This window comes from Syngnathus floridae, chromosome 10 (assembly GCF_059516105.1).
Source record: "Syngnathus floridae isolate MCC-2025c chromosome 10, RoL_Sflo_1.0, whole genome shotgun sequence".
Taxonomy (NCBI): domain Eukaryota; kingdom Metazoa; phylum Chordata; class Actinopteri; order Syngnathiformes; family Syngnathidae; genus Syngnathus; species Syngnathus floridae.
Genome location: NC_142422.1, coordinates 11,197,298 through 11,218,645, shown reverse-complemented (window position 1 = coordinate 11,218,645; position 21,348 = coordinate 11,197,298). Strand labels below are relative to the sequence as shown.

Sequence of the window (21,348 nt, the reverse complement as noted above, 5' to 3'; positions counted from 1 at the left end):
ATTACATAATAAAATTTATTCAATTAATTGATAAAACGACCAATTCTAAAAATATTTGAGAGCATAGATTTGATAACGATGCTCTTCCTGTGATTGATGAAGACGGAACAAACGGAGAACAAAGCTTCCACTTAAAATCCCAAATAGTTTTGTTTTATTGTTTCACTGTAAACCACAAGACATGAAATGCCAGCAAGTTCAATGGATAAACACTCAAGTCTCTCCGTTTTACAGCATGAGGGGGAGATAAAAACCACTCAATACTTGATTGTCTCAGCATTTTTTTCCAGCCCAAAGAGGAAAAAGGTTTTGGTAGTGTATGAAAACATGCACACATAATAAAAAAAAAAAAGAACGCTGCAATTAGATCTGATCCAGCGAAACTCACATTGTCATGACATGGAATGTTACACGTTCACAAAATCTGCTCCAACGACACTCCAAAAGAATGACACGGGGACACAAACATGCAATGGAGGAAAACAAAAATATGTAGAGAACTCGTACTAAAATATTTGATCAAGTTTAAGGCACTTAAAAACACGCATGGCACATTTGAGAAAAATTGAATAAAGATGAAATTAAAAGGCCTCCTGGTGAATGGGAGGGGGGGGGGAAAGTGCTACAATTTTTCACTGTAGAAAAACAAATGCTGCTTGTAATAAAACGGGCGCACCTGTTACGCTAAAAAGTATTTTTCCAGCAGAGCAACATCGTCTTCACACTGAACAGCTTTCAGGAAAAAAGAAAAAACAAGTTTTGAATCCATCGGTTTGATCCCTTGTCACGTAATTTGAAACAGACAACTCACAAAATGTTGGGGAATATTTGGCTTTGGCGTGGAACTTGGAAGTGTACCTAAAATGCTCTCAACCCTTTCCAACTGATCTGAATTTGACCTCTAACCTTTCAAATGCACATGTTGAGCATTTCGCCACGTTTTGTCAAGATTATAGTGCATTTTAGGTTCATTCTGAAATTCTACCCGACAGCCAGAAATGGCGAATAATACACACTTGGTAGGAGACGGACCTATAGTCCGATCTCATCATCAAACTCATCTTCGAAGGTATAGCCCCGCCCTACTTCCTCTTCCTCTGAGTCAGTCTCTGAGTGGCTGCTGCCGACCCTCCTTCGGTCCAGCGCGCTCACTCCTTCGTAGTCGGAGCTATGAGACGAAGCCGGGCTGGGAGGCAGATCTTTGTGGGCGGCGAATTCCCTTCCGACCCTCTCCCCCGTCGTCGGACTCTCTGTCAGGTCCTCCTCCTGGAAGTCGAACCCTTGACCCTCTTCCTCCTCGGACGCCTGGCGGATGATTTCTTCCCGCTTGTCGCTGAATCTCACCTTGGGTCGCAGCCCCTTCGGTTTGATCCCATCTGGTATTCTGCCGTCGCCCATCTGGTTCTCATCCGGGTTCTTCCCGTTAAGCTCGTTGTGCCTGTTTACGACACACTTTGTTTCCACCGGGGACGTAACGCTTTTGGGGCTGAGGACGTCGTCTTTGTTGGGGTCCAGTCCCAAACCATCCATCACCCCTAGTACGTCCCCCAACATGGAAGGGCCCAGATCGAGATCCAAATCCAAGGTGAACGATGACATCGATTCAGAGTACTGAAGCTCATCATCATCATGGAGGTTTCCCGGAGGCTCTTGATACACATCGTTGTGGTGTACAGATGCCGGGCAGTCTACGGACGAAGACCCCGGGCTTCCCGGGTCAGAGCTGGGTGGGCTTGGTCCCAGCGTGGACAGGAAGGAGGTGTCCCCGAAGGCATCTCCCCCCCTGCCGATGTGCATGGTGTGGCGGAAGTCACCCAGAGGGGCTGAGATCATGGTGGGGTCCAAGCGGGAGGCCCGTGTAGATTTATGTAGCGGCATGGCTGCTAGAAAGATTGGACGTTAGTCCCGACACATTCCATTTCAAGCATTAAAAAAAGTGGACGCGCTGCAGAAAACACTCTTGATGAGAACGCAAACGGTGTTGTGCAATAGTGGGCGGCCAATAAGCATTTTGCCACTATGACGGAGGCCATGCTGAGGCTTGTACTTGAACAGACTCGACGCATATTTTTGTCTGCCCTCAGGGGTTGCATGTGAATGAAAAGAACGTCCACAGTACTTTTGCAGTCAAACTACTCAACTTGCAAGCTTTTCCTAGGTGCTACACCCCCCCAAACTAAAGATAGATAGATAGATAGATAGATAGATAGATAGATAGATAGATAGATAGATAGATAGATAGATAGATAGATAGATAGATAGATAGATAGATACTTAATGCATCCCCGTGAGGGCAGTTAAATATAAACTTTGCCAAATACAAGTAAATCATTAACTTACTTTTCAAAAGAAGGGAACCGTGGCATAACGCGCGTTAACCCTTCCAACGTATTCCAATTTAAATAAGAATTAGAGATTGATAATAAAATAGTCACGATATCGCTGCTGTATTAACTTGAAGCTAACAGCCGCAACGCGACTCGCCAATAAACATGCCACTCGCGCGCCACACACATACACGTGAAGGTTTTTTTTTTTCTTTTTCATAAAATAACTTACTTAAAAAGGATAATATTCTGCTGTTTGCTTCACCCTCTCTCGTCCGTATATCCGACTTTCTTTTACATCTGGATATTTGTTTCCCCCCTCTTGACTTTCGAACGTCTTTTCCCTTCGTTCTTCTTTTCCCTCGCCGTCGTTTTTTCTTCTTCCAAAGGGATGGGCGCTAGCCGAGGAAGTGACGCGACGCGGGGAGTTAGAATACACATTTTTACCCCCCAAATCTTTCACAGCTACCACTTCAAGTAACGTTTTACTTTCTGATCGATCATTGATAAAACAGGTTAGTATTTGTGCCGAACGGTGTCACGTTATTACTTGTATTGTGCCCTTTGGTTAGTACAGTATTATTCTCATTGTGGTTCTTGCGGAATCGAATCCAGCAAGTGGAGAGCTATCAAATGTATTTCCCAAATAGGATAATAATCGTCATAAAATTATTAAGCAGTGAGTATTTGGCGGGGTGAGGGGTCTTTTTCTCAGTGGCTTTTTTTGCTCTGGAATGAGAAAGGGGTTGGTCTTGACAGCACAGATGGTTTATGTGGTTTTGACTCAAAATAAACTGAAAGTCACCACATTCCAAAAGAAAAAAAAAAACCTGAACCAATTCAACATCTTGACGGAAAGTGTTTTTGGACAATGAGATGACAGAGGGGAAAAGCTGCATCAGACCTTGGCTGCACACACACACGCACAGTGACGGTGAGAGTTAGTTTTGGGTTTTCTTGAGGGAATTGGGGGATAATGAGTAAATGAGTGCAAGATGTACCTCTAAAGTGGCAGGAGAGCCATAAACCCTGCTATGAATTCAATGCAACTGCGTTACCTTTCTAACTTTAAGGTCAAGGTGTAATTATGACCCCAACTATAAGAAAAAAACACCAGGAAAATTTTGTTTTGCACCAAACATACTTGTTTTGGAATCAGTTTAACTGTATGATAACCGCTACTAGACTGACTACCCATATATAAACTATAAATATCCAGCCAGATAATGACAAAGCAACATTCAGGATACCGTATGTACCAAACCACCACCTATTGACATTTTCCATCTACTTTCTAGGTCATTTCTCTTTGGGTCATGGTGGGTGAGATGGAGCCTATCCCTATCGACGACTGGCGGAATACAACGTACAGCCACACTATTCACAATATATAATTTTATTTTATTTTGAAATCTCTTGGGATTCTCAAAAATGTGAGGTATTTGAGAATGAAATCACTGCAATTATTGTGTTGTTACAACAATCCAGTCAAGGAAGTCTGCCGTCATTTAACATATAGTCAGTTTGAAAGGTGCCACTTAGTTGGCTGGGAAAATAGTTAACATATCATCAGTCATATATCATTAAAATATTGGGTGAAAAAAATGGAACTTTAGGTCAACATTCTTTCACAACACTACTTCTTACACCGCATCTTCTTACTGTAATAAATTGAATCATTGAATTGGAAATGGCATCAAATGCCCGTAGTTCTCATTCAGCTTCCTTCCACAAGGTGAAAAAAACAATGGTTGTGAGTGAGTCATTGTTGTCACAACTGGTCAACATACTTGCATGATGAAGTCGACAATGGGAAGAAATTACTCATCGCAGACGGATATTGTATAGAGTCCATTGACGGATCCAAACTAGGACGTTATAATATCGGGCCTATTTTAATATTGGGAAAATATACAACAGAATAACAATCTTAATGGTGCAGTTTATTCCAGTATCAACCAAGGATAAAAATATCACCAATGCAGATGGTGAGGAGAGAAGGAACAGCAGACAGGAAATGACTCCCTTTCGGTAAACTCGTACATGCTTACACTCACACACACAAACACACACATCCTTTTTGGAAACGTTTATCATGAGAACGTCATGATGATTACATTTCCGTCTCATTTTTTCCCCCTGCTTTTTCCTCCAGTGAAAAAAAAAATCTCAAATAGTCTCCTGCCATTTCTGTGTGTGACATTCGGATGTTGCATCATTCCAAATGAGTACAACAGATGACATGGTCACCGGCGTCTGTAAGTCTCTACATTCTCACTCATCAATCAGTTATGAATTTAATTATGCAGTAAGATTATGATTAGGATGGGCAGTAATTGTCCATTATGATTCAGCAGAGAATAAATAGTGTCAAATTGCAAACGATCTCTGACTGTTTGTATGCGGATGTATTCTGTCTGATTGTTTTGTTTTTGTCTGGAGACCGAATGGAGGAACTGGATGTTCTGCAATTACAGGTCATCAGCTGATGTGGCCGCAGGGGAGAATCAATGCAAGCGTGCAAATAGGATGGCCACATTGGGAAAGTGTGTAGAGGACAGGACATGCCCTTATGTCACATGTCATGCCTTCAGCTGCATGTAAACATGTGAATGGTGCTGTTTTAGTATGTGTCCACATCAGGGTTACTTTCAGGTGAGCTGCCCAGGAGCGTAACCCCAGCTGACTTTGGGGCATAGAGACAGAAAAAAAAAATACATACTTTTCAGCACAGTTTTAGTTAACGGTAATGAATTAAATAAAGTGTGATATTATTTACAGTGGCGACTTGATTGTAGGTCGTAAGATCTATCAAACTTAGACAGGTTAAATTTCCTTGATTGACTGTGGAATAATATAATGATCTGACCATCCATTGGATTCTATAGTGCTTGTATTGATTGAGCTATAAAAAATACATTTAATATATAAACGAATAACTTTTGAAGTAAACAGAATTTTTTTTTTTTTTAAATGCCCCTTTGTTCGCGTGACCCACCTCGAACTACAGTGCTACCCGGAAGTGCGAGTGACGTCATTATGTTAAAAATAAGTAATAATAATGTCAAATAAGTAATAAAAAAATAAGGCATGTGATAAACTCAAACATGTTTTTAAATGTAAGGAGAAAGAGTAAAAATGGTCTGAGAAAAATAATTCTCAAGTAAAATATATATCGTGAAAAACAATTAAGTACAGTAACTATTATCCGAATTGTACTCGTCTAAGTTCCTAACACTGGTAAATATGAACGAATGGCGAAATATTAAATCGTTTAACACGTCCTTGGTTCACATTTTCGCGTTTTTCAACCAGTGTTTTGAAGTACCAAAAACGTTAACTAAAGACGAAACAGTGACGCGTATCCTGCCGCCATACGTCACAGGGCTTGGCGTTTCACCGAACTGCCATTTTGTGCTCCTCAGCAAGTCCGTCCAAGTTGTTCGGGACGACGCAAGGGGCCATTTGTTTCTATCCCTTATGGTGCTCTCCGCTAGATTTATGCATTGAATCGAAATCGAGAAAACCTACGTTCGCTTTCCAATATACACACAGTGTTGTTCATCGACGGGCTACTGCCTGTTTTTCGTCACGTTTAGGTAGCATCAGTACAGAGGTAACGGTGTTAGCCTAGCTTCTGTGCTAGCCATAGAGCTAGCGAAAATTAAGCCGTCCTAGCTGGCTTCACGCTAGCTTTGATTCCAGACGAAATGGCGGCCAACGCGGCACAAACAGCCCCGAAAACTAACTGGTATGTAACACTTGTCCATAGAATAACACTAGGGTGTATTACATCAAGCTAAACTGTGTTTGCGGACATCTAAACGTGGGAAGCGTTGGCATTTATAGTCAGATAAAGATTGGCGACGGCAATGTTGATAACAACATTTCACGGAAGTTTAAACGAGCTATCAATGGTATTGATAGTTATTTAGTCATCTAAGCAAGAATATTCTTCAAAGCACACCCTGTCAACTCTTTTGTTTAATTTATTTTATCCATAATGGTAATCGAAGAGATTGTAGTCAATTTGGTCTTTGTAATTACATTTTGAAGATGTATATTTCAAAGGTTACCTAAAATATTCCCATTTTGGTGGATTGAAAGAGCATGGCCCCAATTTCTTGTCCAACACATGCAATAGAAACTATCGCTCCCTTGGACTTCTTTGTGTAATCTTAAAGATATCACAAAGGTACGGGACATGAATGACGTGACGCTAATGATCGATGAAGTTGGCAAAAATGTCCTGATGCAGTCCTGATGTGATTTATGCAGTTGATGGTGCCCATGTCTTTCAAACTCCATTTTTTTTCTGTCTTAAATGTTACTCTGCTCTAGCATTAAATGCAAGTACTCCTACTAAGTCTCATTTAAATAACAGGTCTTATGGTGTTGGTGCTGCTGAGAATCATGTTCAAGAAAACCCAGAATGGGAAAAAGCAAGACAAGCACTTGCTTCTATTAGTAAGAGTCAGAACAATGCCAAGGCTACATTTGCCAGCCACGCTGCTGCAGAGGTAAGCCAGCCTTGAGGAGTTTACAGTGACATCTGTAGAATAGCACAATTTATTTCTCCTCATACTCAATCATAAGGTAAATCCTACTTTTCAGTTTCAGGCAGGATTGAACGATGCCGCCATTCAACATCAGCAGTATTATCAATGGTACCAGCAAAATCAGCCACAGTATCCAGGATACACGTACCCATATAGCTACTACTATCCCATGAATCCAGTACGTATGGATCTGAGTTTAAATAACAACAAATCTTTCCCTTTCCACAAGCTAACCTGCTGTACTATACTTACTTTACAGTATGGATATACACAAAATCAGTATGCTGTTCCCCAAAGTGCTTACCCAACGCCACCAACCTCAAATGGACAGGTATGTACAAAATATTGAACTAGAAAACCTACACTGGATGTGTTACACGAAAATATTTTGTCATCGCTTGCACGACTTTTTGCCCAAATTATTTTTTTTTTTTTTCTTTTCAAGCCTCCTCCAGTGCCTGGAATGGAAGACCAGAGCCCCAGCTACCCCTCTCAACCTCAACCTCCCTCGACTCCTCAGCCACCCCAAAGCCCAACCCCAGAGAAACCTGCAGCTCCTCCGCCCCCACCCATGCCTCCTCAACCCAATTCCCAATACCCCCCTCCACCCCCACATACTGCTTACAATTCCAACAATTCCGTGCCATACACGCACGGGGACCCCAACCAGATGCAGGTTTACAACTCGTGCCCGGGACGGCCCAATTATGGAGCGAGCTTTCAGGCCCAGAACAACTATCAGCCCCCACAGGCTCCGCCCCAGCAGCAAACAGGGCCGTTCGGAGCGAGCATAGGCAGAGGAGAGGCTAATAAAGCTAAAAAACAAAACCAAGGACAGCAACTCTGGCATCGCATGAAACGTAAGAACACATTTGAAAATATATATCGACTATAGCCGGCTCGTGAATGATGAGCTCAGGCGCCACCATCAGAGCATTACTTAGTGCTTTAACATTTGTCTCCACAGAGTCACCTGGCACTGCCCCGATGAAATTCAACATTCCCAAGAGGCCTTATCAGGTGACCACGTCTAACCAGGCATTCTCACCAAGTGAGCAGCAGCAGCCAGAATCTGCCAGTCCACCTCCAGCCTCTCCCGTGACTGCCAGCGCCACGCCTCCGACACGGTAATGTCTCGCTCTGAACTCTTGTTGCTCTTTGTTGGATGATGGCCTGACCTGTTAACTTGCATCTGCAGACCCCAAGACTGGCCGCCAGCCATGAAGGAGTACGTGCAGCGCTGTTTCACAGCCTGCGAGACGGAGGAAGACAAAGACCGCACGGAGAAGGTGTTGAAGGAAGTTCTGCAGGACCGCTTAAAGGATGGATCTGCTTACACCATCGACTGGGACCGTGAACCGCTGCCAGAGTAAGTAGTAAAACCTCTCGCGTCAGGGTCATGGTAACGTTCACTGCGTGTGACGTCACCTTGACGATGTTGCTATTTCATTTTGACTTTGTAGTCTGAAGAGTAAGCAATCTCGCTGGCACGCGGTCCCGAGAAGTGTGGACACTGCGGCGAGTCGAGGTGGAAGTGCGGCTGCTGCGACACGCGGCAGGGGTGGAGGCCACAGATTGGGAAACTATAGGAATATCTTTTCTCAGCGCAGTCCTTCATCCAGTTCCTCACACTCTTCCTCTCGGTCCCCCTCCCCAACCCACGGCAGAAACCGCGACCGCAGCAACCAAAGGCACCGGCGCAGGTAAACACTTTGAACACACCCTAATCCAATTTCGCAACCTTTATTTAGCCACGCTTAATGCAGACTGGCGGATACACAGAATTGTGCATCCTGCCAGTATTTGGTACTACCATAAATATTGCAGGATTTTAAGTGAATTATATAAGAAAATATTAGAATATTCTATTCTTGTCGTCTACCAGCGAATCCGGCTCACAGTCAGACAACAGCCTTTCCAGCGATCTCCGACCTCAGCTGTCGAGAAGAAACCAGAAAGGTGGTCGCGGGCGTGGCAACGACAGGGATCGAGGGCACGGTGGAGAAAGGGGACGGGGAAGAGGTGGAAAAGCTAGGGGCAGGAGGTAATATCAAAAGAATCTTTTATTGTGACCAGGCAACAGTTTGAATAACCTCCCATTCCTCTTTTCAGAAACCAAGACGACTCCAACGTGCCCGGTGGTAAGAAGAGGAAAGGTGGCAACGCGGGTTTAGACTTCCACGACCCTGACCGGGAAGCCAAAAAGCAGAGTCGAGCTGCTCGCTTCCAGAAGCAGCTTCGCACAGAGCCCCTGGTGCTGTCTATTAACCATCTGGACATGCCCGATGGGACACAGGAGGGCCTCAGCTGGGAAGACTGTCCCATTGTTGGGACATGCCAGGACATCACAAAGTCTTACCTGAGGCTCACCTGTGCCCCAGACCCCGCCACTGTTCGCCCTATTCATGTGAGTTGTCATCTTCTCTTACATACAGTAAAGTGCTTGCTTGCTTGCTTAAAGTCATTCCTCGTTGAAGTTTACTGTACTCGTGAGATTATTGAAAATCTGTGCTATAAACCACGACCAAATGGTAAACACTTGCTGGCAATAACGGGGACGTTTGTGTCGGAAACTTCTGTTTCTTTGCCACGCAGGTGTTGAAAAAGTCTTTACAGGCCGTGAAAGCCGACTGGAAAACCAAACAGGACTACCCTTACGCTTGTGAGCAGATGAAGTCTATACGACAGGACCTCACGGTTAGTGTGAATCACATTTGGCATGCCTTTTGTTTCTCCAAAGGTGAAGGTTCAACGTTATCTTCACACACAGGTCCAAGGAGTTCGTACGGAATTCACCGTGGAAGTGTACGAGTGTCACGCTCGCATTGCCCTGGAAAAGGTAAGACTGCTGACATGGCAGGATGTAAGCTTTCTGTTTTTACAGATCGTCAGATGGAAACTGAAGAGTCTGCGTTTTGTGTTTCAGGGCGACCATGAGGAATTCAACCAGTGCCAGACACAGCTGAAGTCCCTCTACAAGGACAACCCCTCAGAGAACATCGGCGAGTTTACAGCATATCGCTTGTTGTACTACATCTTCACCAAAAACTCTGGAGGTACGCCCATCGTATGAACACGCACTTTGACTTTTGATTGCATCTCTTAATCCCATTGTCCTCCCACAGATCTCATCACCGAGCTGGTGTACTTGAATCCGGCACTGAAAGCGGATGTGTGCATCGCTCACGCTCTGGCGCTCCGTGCCGCTTGGGCTCTAGGCAACTATCGCCGTTTCTTCAAGTTGTATCAGGAAGCTCCGCGCATGGCTTCGTACCTCATCGATAAGTTTGTTGAGAGGGAAAGAAAGATCGCACTTCGGGCCATAGTCAAAACGTAAGATGTTTTACCACAAAGAATATACAGTGAACCCCCGTTGATCGTGACTCGTGCGTCCCGGGCTCACTTGCAAAACAATGAGTTTAAATATGGATGAAACGTGCCACAGCGGGGGCTCACTGTATTTAAAAAAAAACGATCGACTCTGTTTCTGACGATTTCTCTTGTCCGCAGGTTCAGGCCCGACTTGCCAGTGGAGTATGTGCAGTCCACGCTAGGCTTCACTTCGTTAGACTCCTGCATGGAGTTTCTTAGCGGGTTGGGTGTCACGTTTACCCCCGCTGACCCCCTAAGGATAGACTGCAAAAGCAGCACCACCACACTGGCTGCCTCATGAGAGTGCGGGTGGGCTTAGCGCACTTAGAGGGTGGACATGTAGTTGCGGGGCAGTACACATCCCAGAGTATTGACGAATGCAGCGCACTTTTTACATACCTCTTCCAATTCAGAGAGGCACACCGGCACCCATATAGGGCCTATGTCGTCCCATATGAGATGAAAGTTCAGAATCCCAGAGTCGTTCAAGCGACGTTAGACAGATGACACGAGGTTGTTGACGCGCACACAAAGTTGCTCTCATTCTATCCAGTAGAGGAGATCAGAAAACAATTAGCTCTCCCCCCCCTCCCCCAAGCTGCTTTCATTCACTCAACACTTTAGAGGCCAAAGGCTCGCACAGCCAGATGAGGGAGGGCACTTGCGCAATGCTTCCTGTTCCATTAGCCCTGTCCGATGTCAACGCTAACAGTGTCCTGTTATGTTTTCTTCCTTCCCCAAGTCAACAGCTCCAAGACCTCAAGTCTCAAGAAGAAGACATGCAACCGGTCCAAGTCGTGTTTGAAGACCGCACAAGCACCTTTGATTCCATAGAGACTGTACAAAATCAAAATGAAGCCAAGATCACCAGAAAGGTTGTCAAGAAGAAGAGGAAGCTGTGGTTTGTATGTTTGCGTCTCCTACGACGACCGCTGTGTCCTGGTTCCTGGAGGTCTTCGGTTTCTGGGCAAGATCCCCGTCCAGAATCGCCTAAGGAGCAGAGTTTGGGACTCAAGTTCACTTGGTAGTTCAGTCACGGGTCAAGTGACATCAAGTCAGGAGGCAATGACTTTCGAGACGGAAACGTGTTCTTCGTTGAGGTTTTCCGAGTTCACGCCTCCAACCGTCTGCGTCGCCGAAACAAGTCCACGGTCAACCTCAGGTGGAAGCTCCGCCGCCTGCTCTTCATCACGGTGCTCGTCCCCCCTGCCTCACCTCAGATGGTCATCGCGGGCAGAGGGATGACATCGTCCGGTTTGTATGCTGTGTGTGGCTCTCGAGTGCAACTAAGGCTGGTAAGAAAAGGACTGTGGATCGAGATGGATGCCCGCGAAACATCAGGAGGCCCACCCCATTAGATGGTCTCCAGGCTTTGGACAGCAGTATTTGGCCTTCAAAATTGATGAAAGAAGTATATGGCTACAATGATGGTTTGAAAATTTAATTTAGTGTCAAAACCATCAATCAAAATTTGACACTCAGTGCTGTCGGAATGTCTGAACTTTTAACATCACTTAAGTTATCTATCCTCAAAATCCTTCAACTTAGTCTTGTTTAGTCCGATTAATGACAGATGAACTCGAAACGCTTTTCAAAAAATGCCGGAAGAAAGTACGGAGATATTTTCTGTTTTTTTGAAACGTGTTGTTATGGAACTGTGGAGAGGCATTTTAAGAAGCTGAGCTATGACTTTTTTTTTTTCTTCTTCCTTTGAGGTGTATTGTAAATATTGTATGACAATTGCTGTGGTTCATTCTGCAGTGGTTTTGTAGTTTAGGTGTGTCCACACATGGTAAGTGTGTTTTAGTTTTATACTGGCGCGTGTGCAGTCAAACGTAAAATGATGCCTGCTGCCAAAGATCAAATGTGGGGGGTGTGGAACCTGCCGCAATATTTGACCTCTCCATGTGACTCAAGGAAACCTGTTAAAATCCCCCAAAACATTTTGACCACACAGGTTCCCCACCCCTGATCTAAGTTTTTTTTTTTCTTCTTCCGTGATGCTTATTTGGACATTGTTGTAATTTGTCTCCTTTCTTCCCCTTTTGACCTCTCCTCCTGACCCCTTGACCCTCCACCCAATCCTTCCCTGGGGAGTCACACCCCGCCTCACCCACCCTTCAGCCGGTCTTACGGCCGGCTTGCTGCATTGCAGGAGGCAACATGCGGATGAGGACGCTGAGTGGCCAAGCGGGAGAGAGTCGCTTGTGAGCAAGTCTCGCCTCAGCGCCTTTTGAAAGCCAAGCTCGATCGCTGTGAGCCTCATGTGCATCCAATGTGTGCTGATAACTGCTCAAATGTTTTTAAGTTTCTCCCCTTTCCTCATTACGTAACTTTATTTTAACAAGTCAGCCAATGCTATCAAGTCGATTTCTGTTTGTCCGCTTGAGTTTTTAAATTATTCCCGTCCGCGTAAGAAATTGATATATCCGCTGTCGTATTGTTGACCAAAGAAATCAAAATCCCAGCAGGTCGCAACGCATTTCACACTCTGGATATTTTTGTTCTCCCCGCTACAAAGTCTCAGTATTTTTGCTATCATGTACTATTGATTACTCATCAAGTCGTTTGTCACTTCCTCCTTGATATCTGCCTCTCAAAGTCCTTTCCAGTGCCACGTGAACTTCTCATCTACTCCCATTCACCTCCTTTCCCCTCTCATCTTTTCTTTCTCCTCACTCACTTTAGTTTTCTTTTCACCACCCATGCATGCCTTCTGTCTCTTCCTTCTGCTCTCATAGATGTCATTCATTTTATGTTGAGTATGTTGCACTCGCACATAGTCATGGTAGTAAGTATGGACATTGCAGCTCACTAACATCTGTAGCTGAAGGTTGTTTGCAATGCCTGTCTTCTCTCCCCCGCCCTCCCCCTCCCCCCATGACAAATTTTGATAGCACCAGCATCTGTATATATTGTGTACATATACTCTCCTTGAAGAATCTAATAAAAACAAGAAGCATCCACGTGTGTCGTTAATGTGAACATTTAAACAAAACAGACTCAAGATGGGTGTCATAGGTTTATTATAAAATACTGTGGGTGTTACCCTCAAATTGGATTTACAGTACTGACTTAATATGTTGACATTTTACCCTGGTGGATTTGGTGGGAGTTGTGAAAAGGGAAAAACAAGATGTGAAGTAGGAAAAAATATGCATTTAGAAAACATAAAAACTAACAAGAAGGAAAGCAAAGTTTGAGCTCTATAAGAAAATCTTCGTGCCTTTTGTACTGAGTGTAGTCCGTAACTTAAAACATTTCTTATTTTATATAAAGGGCGTTCCTCCCCTTTAAAGTTTTAAGGCAAATTTTTGTAATGCGTTTTTTTATAAGGAAAATGTGAACACAACAGTTGATGATTGACTACGCTTTCTGGCTTACGCGTGTTGACCACCAGGCGGCAGTATAAATAGTCAACGAATTTTCGCAATGAGTTCGCAATGTCAGTTTTTTCTGTGCGTATCGTTACAACCTTTGTCTACATTAGTTGCTGCATTGTTTGTGTTTAAACACCAATTCGTTTAACTCCGCCACATATTTTAATTTTATTCAGCAGAAAAGTGTTCAAACCTTGCAAATGTAAGATGAACCTGTGGTCAAGTGTCCAGTTAAAGCGAAGCACAAGTACAAAAAAAGTTGAGAAGCAAAAGAAAGCCTGCCAAACAAGCTTAGAAATGTAGAAACCATCAGAGATGCTTGATGCTTTCCAAGCAAGCAAATAGGAAAATCTAAAGTACAACTATAAGGTAGCTAAGCAGAGGACAGTATATGAAAAAAACATGCGTAAGAAATAAGGAGGTCAAGCAAAATGAATGGAATGGAAAAATGAAGCAAGAGCATTTAAAGCGAGGAAGTTCAACCATAACTAAATAATTAGAAAGAAGAAACTATGATAGACAAGAACTAAGCTATGTTGGAAATAATAAAGCTGAGAAAGTCAAAAAGCTCTAGTTTTCACATGAAGCCTGTTAACTGAAAGGTCAACGAGGCCTCAATTTTTAAGCAATAGAAACCAAAGGACAGCCACACAAGTGAGAAAAATGAGCAAAACAAGAAAGCCAGATGAAAAGAGTTTTATTTAGAAGTAAACATCACACGTAGCGAGATCAGAAAGAAAAGCCAAAAGAAAAGAGGTAGTTTGTTAGTAAGAAACACAACTGAAACCCCAGTCAACTCTGCAATGGGCCAAACAACTCATGGTGAAACTGATGTCACACGTGACTCCCAGACACACACACACTCAAACACACACTTAAATAAAGCTCCAGCACATCATCCAAACAACGTATGAAAATGAGATCCAAATATCTCCCACGGTGGTGTTCTAGCGTCACAAGTCCTCCTTTAAAAGTTCGCTTGTAAAATACACAAATAATGCAACGCGTGTGCTGAGCATGGAGAACAGTACAGTACCAGTATTTACAACTTCAGTCACTTCCTATGGGCGGCATCCAGGTCACAGTACATCAGTAGGGAGTGAAGCGGTTGTATCCTCCTCGATACAAACTGGCCTGCGAAAGAAAGAAATGGAAATACAATGAATCAGTTCTGGAAAAAATAAGTGTTTGCATGCCAGCGTAAACTCACCATGGTGCCAACGCCATATGTGGTTGTTGGTCCCACCGAGTGGTGATAGGGGTCCGCGGCTGTGGCGTAAACGCGGCCGTATCTGGTGACATCATTGCAATATCCAAATATTCACTTGTCATAATGCAACTTGCAGTGGAAGATATTTTCTTTGACATGTCTGCCTACCCGTCGCTGTATGTTGCAGCGGCGGCGGCGGCCGCGGCCGATGCGGTCTGGGCCACCCTGTACGTGGCAGGATAACCTCCCTAGACGGAATACATCATGTCAAGGCTGGTTACTGATTGGACAAGCAGTTGAATGCAAGTAGGTGAAGTGACTTACGTAGACTTCTGCTCCGTAGAGACCATCTTGATACACCACCCTGATTGGCAAAGTGGAAAACATTAGGAAATCATATTAACTTACTTTTCAGTCTGGCTCTGTCCAGTTAAATTCTGTTAAATGTCCAATCCAGTTAAGTCCAGTTTGGTTAAATGATTTTAGTTCGGTCCAGCCGTACCCCGGGTAAGCTGGCACAGCAGTAGGCGTTGCGGCGGAGCGAATAGTGTTGTAGATGGTCCGGCCTCGACCCCTCAGCGCCGAGCCCCGGTAGGCCAACGCGGGCGCCGCCACCGGGTAGGGGAAACCGGCCACTGAATAACAAAAGCATGCAAATAATTTCGATAGCTGTCAATTGTTATCGATTGTGTTGCCTTGACTGACCTGTGTAGAGTTCCGGTGCGTACATGGCCCCCATGACAGGGTTGATTTTCCACCCGGAAGCTGTACGGACAAGCACAAATCATTCAAAGCCAAGAAACAGAAGCAACCTTTGACCTAGTTGTGTCTTACGTGAAAGGTCGCTGTTCACAAGCGGTGTTTGTGGCTTTTTGGTAACTACCCTTGCAGTGGCATTATTCACCTGAAAAGGCAAAAGTATTGAAATTGTGAGGTCATCAGTGATTGTGTTCTCGCTATAACTAAATTGTATAGTCGCTATGGAAACAGATGTGTTTGTCTGACCTCGATCTTCCTTCCTTCCACGATTGTCCCGTTCAGTTTCTCCCGTGCTCGGTCAGCCTCGGCCGCGCTCTCAAAGGTGACGAACCCGAATCCCTGCAAGAGTGTCGGTGCTATTTGTGGTTTTTGTTCATGGCACCGTTTCACATTGTCGTCCAAACTTTGTCACTGACCTTTGACCCCCTTTCGTTGAAAATAATCTCTACATCCAGGATTTTTCCAAATTGCTAGAAAAGAAATGTAACCTTTGTATCATAATGATGTAAATTTGATGACTCAGGGATCATCAAGACGTCTTTGTATATGTAATAAAAAAATAAATCCGTACCCCAAACATCTGCCGAAGGTCCGGGTCCCTGAAGCGGAAGGGGATGTTTGACACGTGGAGGCGTTTGGGCTGGGCCTTGCCGGACCCCTCGTCATCACTCCCGCTCCCTCCGCCGCCGCTTCCGCCAGATGCCACAGACGCGCTCAGAGCTTGAGGGTCCGAGGCCACAGGGGCCAAAGCTTCCTCCTGATGGCCCAGCAAAGAACAAAAAGGGAAAACGGGTGGAAAAAGAGAGTGACTGTGAGGGAACGTGTGTGGCCGAATGAGGGCGGGGGACAACTGATCACTTCCTGGTTGTGTACAAAGCATCGCATAACGTTAGACAAGACATGGCCACCAGGTCAGGAATCCAAACCAAAGAGCATTCCGCAACCAGTGATCCCTCTCAGGCATACGTGAGGAGGTGTGAAAGTAAAGGGGGCAGGGAGGGCGTCTTAAAACATGCCTGTGGAAAAGTACAACTACTAATTAACTACTAGTTCAAAATTTAACATGATCAAATTTTCAAATAACCCAATTGCATGTTGCTCAGTGATTTCAGAGGCTGAATTTTCAGAAAATTATATTACGACTTTTGGAGGAAATGTTTTATTAGACTTTGAGGTTTTATGGTGTGTCGTTAAATTTTGCCATTGTGCTCTTGGCTGGAGACAATGATGAACAGACACGTTTATAATTAAACTTTTTTTAGTGGGTCTACTCATAATACTGTATGCCCACTGAATTTTGTCTTACAAAGTCAAACTAGCTTTTGAGGCCGAACTGTTATTAAAATTTCGTCGGGTGCTACAGAGTCACACGAAAATGTCTTCCTCTGTCTTTTTAGGCTTTTGTTACTGAGACTTTTTTGTGGGTCTATTCACGATTCAATCGCCCACCAAATCTCTCAAGGTGAAGTGAAAGGCCTCTGGGGCTGAATTATTTTCCAAATGTTGTCAGGTGCTAGTTTGCTAAAAATATCACTTTAAACTTGACTTGACTTGACTTAAACCTCTCAACACTTTTAAAGAGGAAACTTCCTGTCTTTTCGGACAGAATTTTTTTCAATTTTTTTTAGGGTCTACCTATTTACGTTTGACTTATTTGGCTCTATAATAATAATAATAATAATAATAATAATAATAATAATAATAATAATAATAATAATAATAATAATAATAAACAAACCAGAGGGCCCTAATACAGCTTCTCACTCTCCCCAAGCAGCTGTAACAAAGTGAAACACATCCAACTGCAGAAATGCCGTAAAAAATCAATTTGCTTCCAACTGTCCCATGCACAACAATACAAAAAGTAAGGAAGAGAAACATTCACTTGTCCCACAATGCACCACGATGCGAGTGTGCGCTAATATGGAGTGTGCGCGTCAATGTGTCGGCGTGTTAAGTCGGAAAATCAATACATGGAAAAAAATGCACAGGTGGGCTAAGATTAGCTTTCCAGTGAGGCCCGAATGTAGCACAAATGGAGAAATGAAGCGGCAGAAAGCTTGAAACAACAAAAAAGAGACACAAAGAGGAAAAGAAGAGCGTTCCAAACGGGTCAAGGTGCTGCTTTTCTGCCAAGGGTTAAAGGGAAAGTGTCATCATTAATATGCTTGGGGGTGGAGGGGACACACACACACACACACACACACACACACACACACACACACTCGCACGTACGCGCACACACACGCACATACACGCACATACACCACAGGTGGGGGGAGCGGGGGGGTCGAGCCGGTTTGGTGATGTCATGTCACGATGCAGAATAACGTTCTGGACCTGTGTTGTGATATTTCAGAGTGGGAGAGAGGGTGGGGTGGGGGGGTCATCTGGTCTGCCTCCCCCCTTCGCCCCTCCCTCCCCTTTCCGTGGCGCCGCCTCAACTTTCTCCCAGCATGGAGCCTTGTGTGTCTGAGGGAGGGGGGTGAGGGGCTCTATAGTCATCAAATATACGGGGGCCACACAAAAGACCATTTAGTTGATTTGGTGGTACTTGCTGTAAAAAGAGTAACGTATTTTATTTCCCAACAGTCTTAAAGATGTACATAACAGTCAAAGCACAGAACCTCGTAAAAATGTCTGCAAATTGTTTCTTGGACAGATGGATAGAATAAATCTGTTTTGGTTTTTTTCCTCCCCTCTACATTTCTAAATAGCAACAACAGATGGAGACCGTGTCTTTCCCAGCATATGAAAAAGACCTTCACACAATATCAATCTATGAAAGCTAATCTGGTGTACTGCCTGTTTGAAAAGAGCCACGGCGAACAGGGGGATTTATTTTCAACAACACTCTCAGCTGTCCCCCTTACTGAGTGTCATTGATACGGTTGTGCTGTAAAAAGATGTAACAGAGGAAAGGGGGGGCAGCGAAAGTAGGTGGGCCTCATTAACTCGCAAAATGGAGAATTGATTCTATATCATTTTTAAAAAAAATAAATCACCACACTAGTAGAACGACTATGACTCACTCATTAATGTTTTTCCCTTCTGCACACTGTTGTCAGGTGACTTTCATACCTTGCGGTCCTTACCGTGTTGGTAGAGGTCAGAGGCTCGGCGCCCTCCAGCTGAGGGCCCTGGTAGACCCTCAGCTGGGCATGCTCAGGGTATTCGGAGCCGGGGTGTGCCGAGCTAAATTCCAGAGGCGGCAGCCTGCCCGCCGACGCCGCTGGACCTTGACCTGGGGTCGGGTAGGAGGGCGGTGCAGCGTACACCTGGGGCAGGGCGGGGTCGGTGCCCCCCGGGCCCGCCTCCTGCGTGGGGCCCCCCTGAGTAGAAGGAGAGGACGATGGTGGATTCACATTACATTTAAACAAAATTCGATGGAAATGCTCAGAAGCAATTCTTATAATTTGTCTACTTGATGCAAATCTCATTTTTAAATTGACATTTTTTTAAGCATTTAATTGCTTGAGCTATTTTGTGTTCTAGTGAAGGCTACTCATGACTACCCTGTGCAAGCATTCTAGATTTTCTTACATCACCTAAAAGTTATTTAGTCACAAAACCTTGATCAAATTCTGTAATACAGAATCACAATGCTAAAAAAACAACAGAACGATCATTTTGGGTCCTATTGAGATGATAGTAATACAATGCAAGGATGGTCTTACCCCTTCAGCGCACCCCGGAATTTGTGAGTCCCTCAACATCAAATGCTGCATGTTTTAATGGCGGCCCACCACCCGCCCACCGCTAACCCTCCACCAATCCCATCAAATGATCACCACAAACACAAGGGGCGGAGAAAGGGGCCGAGGGGGACTCCCACAGCACCTGTGCACATCTGTGACTGTCAATCACTGCGTTTTATCTAAAGTCAGCATTATTATCTTTTTTTTTTTTTTTGGACAGGACCCTCCTGACACAAAGCTAACGCTGTTCTGTGAGATATGACACCCTACTGGTCCCAGTGAATAGCGTCTGCCCCCTTTGTATCTCTATACTCATTTGTCTTATCTGTCTTGTTCTCCTCTCTTAGCACCTCAGCTGTCTGCTCAGGGGTCACAGGTCAACAGCTCGAGGGCCAGGTGCCTGCTGAGACAGCTGTCGTGCCATTTCCACGCACCCGACGCCAACTGCAGATGTGGCGAGCGACATGCTCAAGTATGGGAGACCGTTAGGGACATCTTTCAGGATTTGAGTGCAATTAAACTAGAAAAAACATTTCTCAACATGCCAACATATTTAGTTTGGAAACAGATGCTTGCTTGTACTATCGCCGCGCCTCTATTTTAAGAGGAGCTGATTGCAGAAAACCAGATAGGTGACAGAATCTCCTCCTGTGATTATCTGCTCAGGAGAGACAGCCTAAAAATACGGTTGACAAGGTGGAAGCATGCCAGATGCATTGTGGCATTGATGGCATGTCAGGGACACACACGCATAAGCACACACCTTTTTCCGATCAAAGGCCATTTTAGTTTTAAAATCAATAGTAAATGTATAAAAAAATATGTTTGAGTTGCTGTCCATTAAAAATAAAAAATATCTTCTAAATTTGGCAGACACAACAATAAGAGTGGTTGACAGCCTTGTCAAATTTGAATTAAAAAAAATCAACAAGTCTGTAAAATCCAGCTTCAAAATCGTGACAAATCAAGTTGTTCTCTCCGATTTCAAATATTGTGTCCCTTCCCACTGAATACACCAAAAGCAGCCGTCAAACAAATACCACTACAACCAGAAAAAAATTGATGCTACAACGAGGCGCTCTAACGAAACCCCGCTGGAGCGAAGCCCCACTCTGCACGCTCACTGCCATATACGACTTTTTAAAAAATCCCTCGCTCTTCAACATTTCCCTCCGTGACATGCATGCACTCATAGTTGCGACCATGAGGCACTCTAAAGCAACCACACGTCTGAAATCCTCTTTCGTCTCCTCCCGTGAGGTGCACACTCTTCTTTACACCTGACTGATGTGTTCAACAAAACGCAAGTGTTACCTGGACTATGCTGGGGTAGCAGGTGGTCGTCTGCGGGTAGACAGGCAGTCCATAAGGCTGGAGGATAACAGTGGGTGAGGAAAGCATGGCCTCGAAAAACCTCACAGCGGGAGAATGAGCAAGAGTGGAGGACAAGGGGTGAAAAAACTAAAGTTGACCTCAGGATATCAGACGGTGAGTCAAGCTAGAAAAGAAAAAAGTATTCCAAATTGAGGGAAAGATCCAGGTTAGTGAAGGACAGCTTCAAGTTTGTGAACCCAAAGCGTGGAGGTGAGTCAAACCCCCTCCACACATGCAAAACAAGCAGCGTCCTGTCCGGTCAAGACGCGATATCCAGCAGTGAAAAGAGCTTTCGGTGTGTCCATGAGGCGATCATGCGGCCTGACAGACAGAAACACATGCTCGGGGCTCTCATTTCAGAGTATTATAAATAGTCCCTCGTGTCCTTCCTTATGAGTACCACCTTACCACCCTCGCTCGCCCTGACACACATTGGCAAGCAACGTTTCTCACAACTTCTGGCATGTTCTTTGCAAACAAAATGAACAGCCATTAATGATCTGATAGTGGACGCTGCTAAACACCCTATAGGTCGTTTGAGCCATTGTGAAAAACGCCCCAATAGAAGTCATAGTAAATTATTTTTGGATTGTCTTCCGTTGTAAATATTTTACATATACATATATATACATATTTTACATATTTAATTTCTTATGCATTTGCAGAGGA

General features: G+C 44.4%; 3 protein-coding genes and 1 long non-coding RNA gene across 7 annotated transcripts; 2 read left to right on the top strand and 2 right to left on the bottom strand.

Moving 5' to 3' along the window:
• Positions 1 to 131: 131 nt before the first annotated feature.
• Positions 132 to 2,731, bottom strand: cdc42ep5 (CDC42 effector protein (Rho GTPase binding) 5). Of its 2 annotated transcripts, none has more exons than XM_088386620.1 (2): positions 2,560 to 2,731; positions 132 to 1,883 (listed from the first exon to the last, which is right to left on the bottom strand). In XM_088386620.1, exon 2 carries the CDS (start codon positions 1,876 to 1,878, stop codon positions 1,033 to 1,035), a length of 846 nt encoding a protein of 281 aa, XP_088242746.1. In that variant the 5' UTR covers positions 1,879 to 1,883; positions 2,560 to 2,731; the 3' UTR covers positions 132 to 1,032. The 2 variants fall into 2 exon arrangements, with proteins under 2 accessions (XP_088242746.1, XP_088242745.1); XM_088386619.1 differs by having other exon boundaries at positions 132 to 1,880; positions 2,560 to 2,729.
• LOC148392386 (uncharacterized) lies at positions 2,360 to 5,277 on the top strand. 3 transcript variants are annotated; one of them, XR_015860733.1, is made up of 4 exons: positions 2,360 to 2,842; positions 3,626 to 4,358; positions 4,483 to 4,585; positions 4,805 to 5,277. It is a non-coding gene; the product is annotated as an uncharacterized LOC148392386 (long non-coding RNA). The 3 variants fall into 3 exon arrangements; XR_015860731.1 differs by having other exon boundaries at positions 3,626 to 4,585; XR_015860732.1 differs by having other exon boundaries at positions 3,626 to 4,585; positions 4,770 to 5,277.
• Positions 5,278 to 5,713: 436 nt separating this feature from the next.
• Positions 5,714 to 13,222, top strand: leng8 (leukocyte receptor cluster (LRC) member 8). Its single transcript, XM_088386617.1, has 15 exons — positions 5,714 to 6,078; positions 6,712 to 6,847; positions 6,942 to 7,064; positions 7,146 to 7,217; positions 7,332 to 7,746; positions 7,854 to 8,013; positions 8,085 to 8,255; positions 8,350 to 8,589; positions 8,772 to 8,930; positions 8,999 to 9,293; positions 9,482 to 9,583; positions 9,657 to 9,725; positions 9,813 to 9,942; positions 10,012 to 10,219; positions 10,397 to 13,222. Exons 1-15 carry the CDS (start codon positions 6,038 to 6,040, stop codon positions 10,557 to 10,559), a joined length of 2,484 nt encoding a protein of 827 aa, XP_088242743.1. The 5' UTR covers positions 5,714 to 6,037; the 3' UTR covers positions 10,560 to 13,222.
• A 1,097-nt stretch (positions 13,223 to 14,319) lies between these two features.
• Positions 14,320 to 21,050, bottom strand: rbfox1l (RNA binding fox-1 homolog 1, like). Its single transcript, XM_088386958.1, has 12 exons — positions 20,620 to 21,050; positions 18,703 to 18,939; positions 16,179 to 16,364; positions 16,024 to 16,077; positions 15,854 to 15,946; positions 15,683 to 15,752; positions 15,554 to 15,613; positions 15,351 to 15,483; positions 15,173 to 15,212; positions 15,017 to 15,096; positions 14,849 to 14,930; positions 14,320 to 14,772 (listed from the first exon to the last, which is right to left on the bottom strand). Exons 1-12 carry the CDS (start codon positions 20,704 to 20,706, stop codon positions 14,728 to 14,730), a joined length of 1,167 nt encoding a protein of 388 aa, XP_088243084.1. The 5' UTR covers positions 20,707 to 21,050; the 3' UTR covers positions 14,320 to 14,727.
• Positions 21,051 to 21,348: the final 298 nt, after the last annotated feature.

Coding starts and splice junctions, on each gene's coding strand:
- cdc42ep5 (XM_088386620.1), bottom strand. CDS start 1,878: ATGCCGCTACATAAATCTACACGGGCCTCCCGCTTGGACCCCACCATG.
- rbfox1l (XM_088386958.1), bottom strand. CDS start 20,706: ATGCTTTCCTCACCCACTGTTATCCTCCAGCCTTATGGACTGCCTGTC. Junction 16,365..18,702: donor CTCTGACCTCTACCAACACG/GTAAGGACCGCA, acceptor CTGGGCCATCAG/GAGGAAGCTTTGGCCCCTGT. Junction 15,614..15,682: donor TGTGAACAGCGACCTTTCAC/GTAAGACACAAC, acceptor TTGTCCGTACAG/CTTCCGGGTGGAAAATCAAC.
- leng8 (XM_088386617.1), top strand. CDS start 6,038: ATGGCGGCCAACGCGGCACAAACAGCCCCGAAAACTAACTG. Junction 6,079..6,711: donor ACAGCCCCGAAAACTAACTG/GTATGTAACACT, acceptor TTTAAATAACAG/GTCTTATGGTGTTGGTGCTG. Junction 8,931..8,998: donor GGAAAAGCTAGGGGCAGGAG/GTAATATCAAAA, acceptor TCCTCTTTTCAG/AAACCAAGACGACTCCAACG.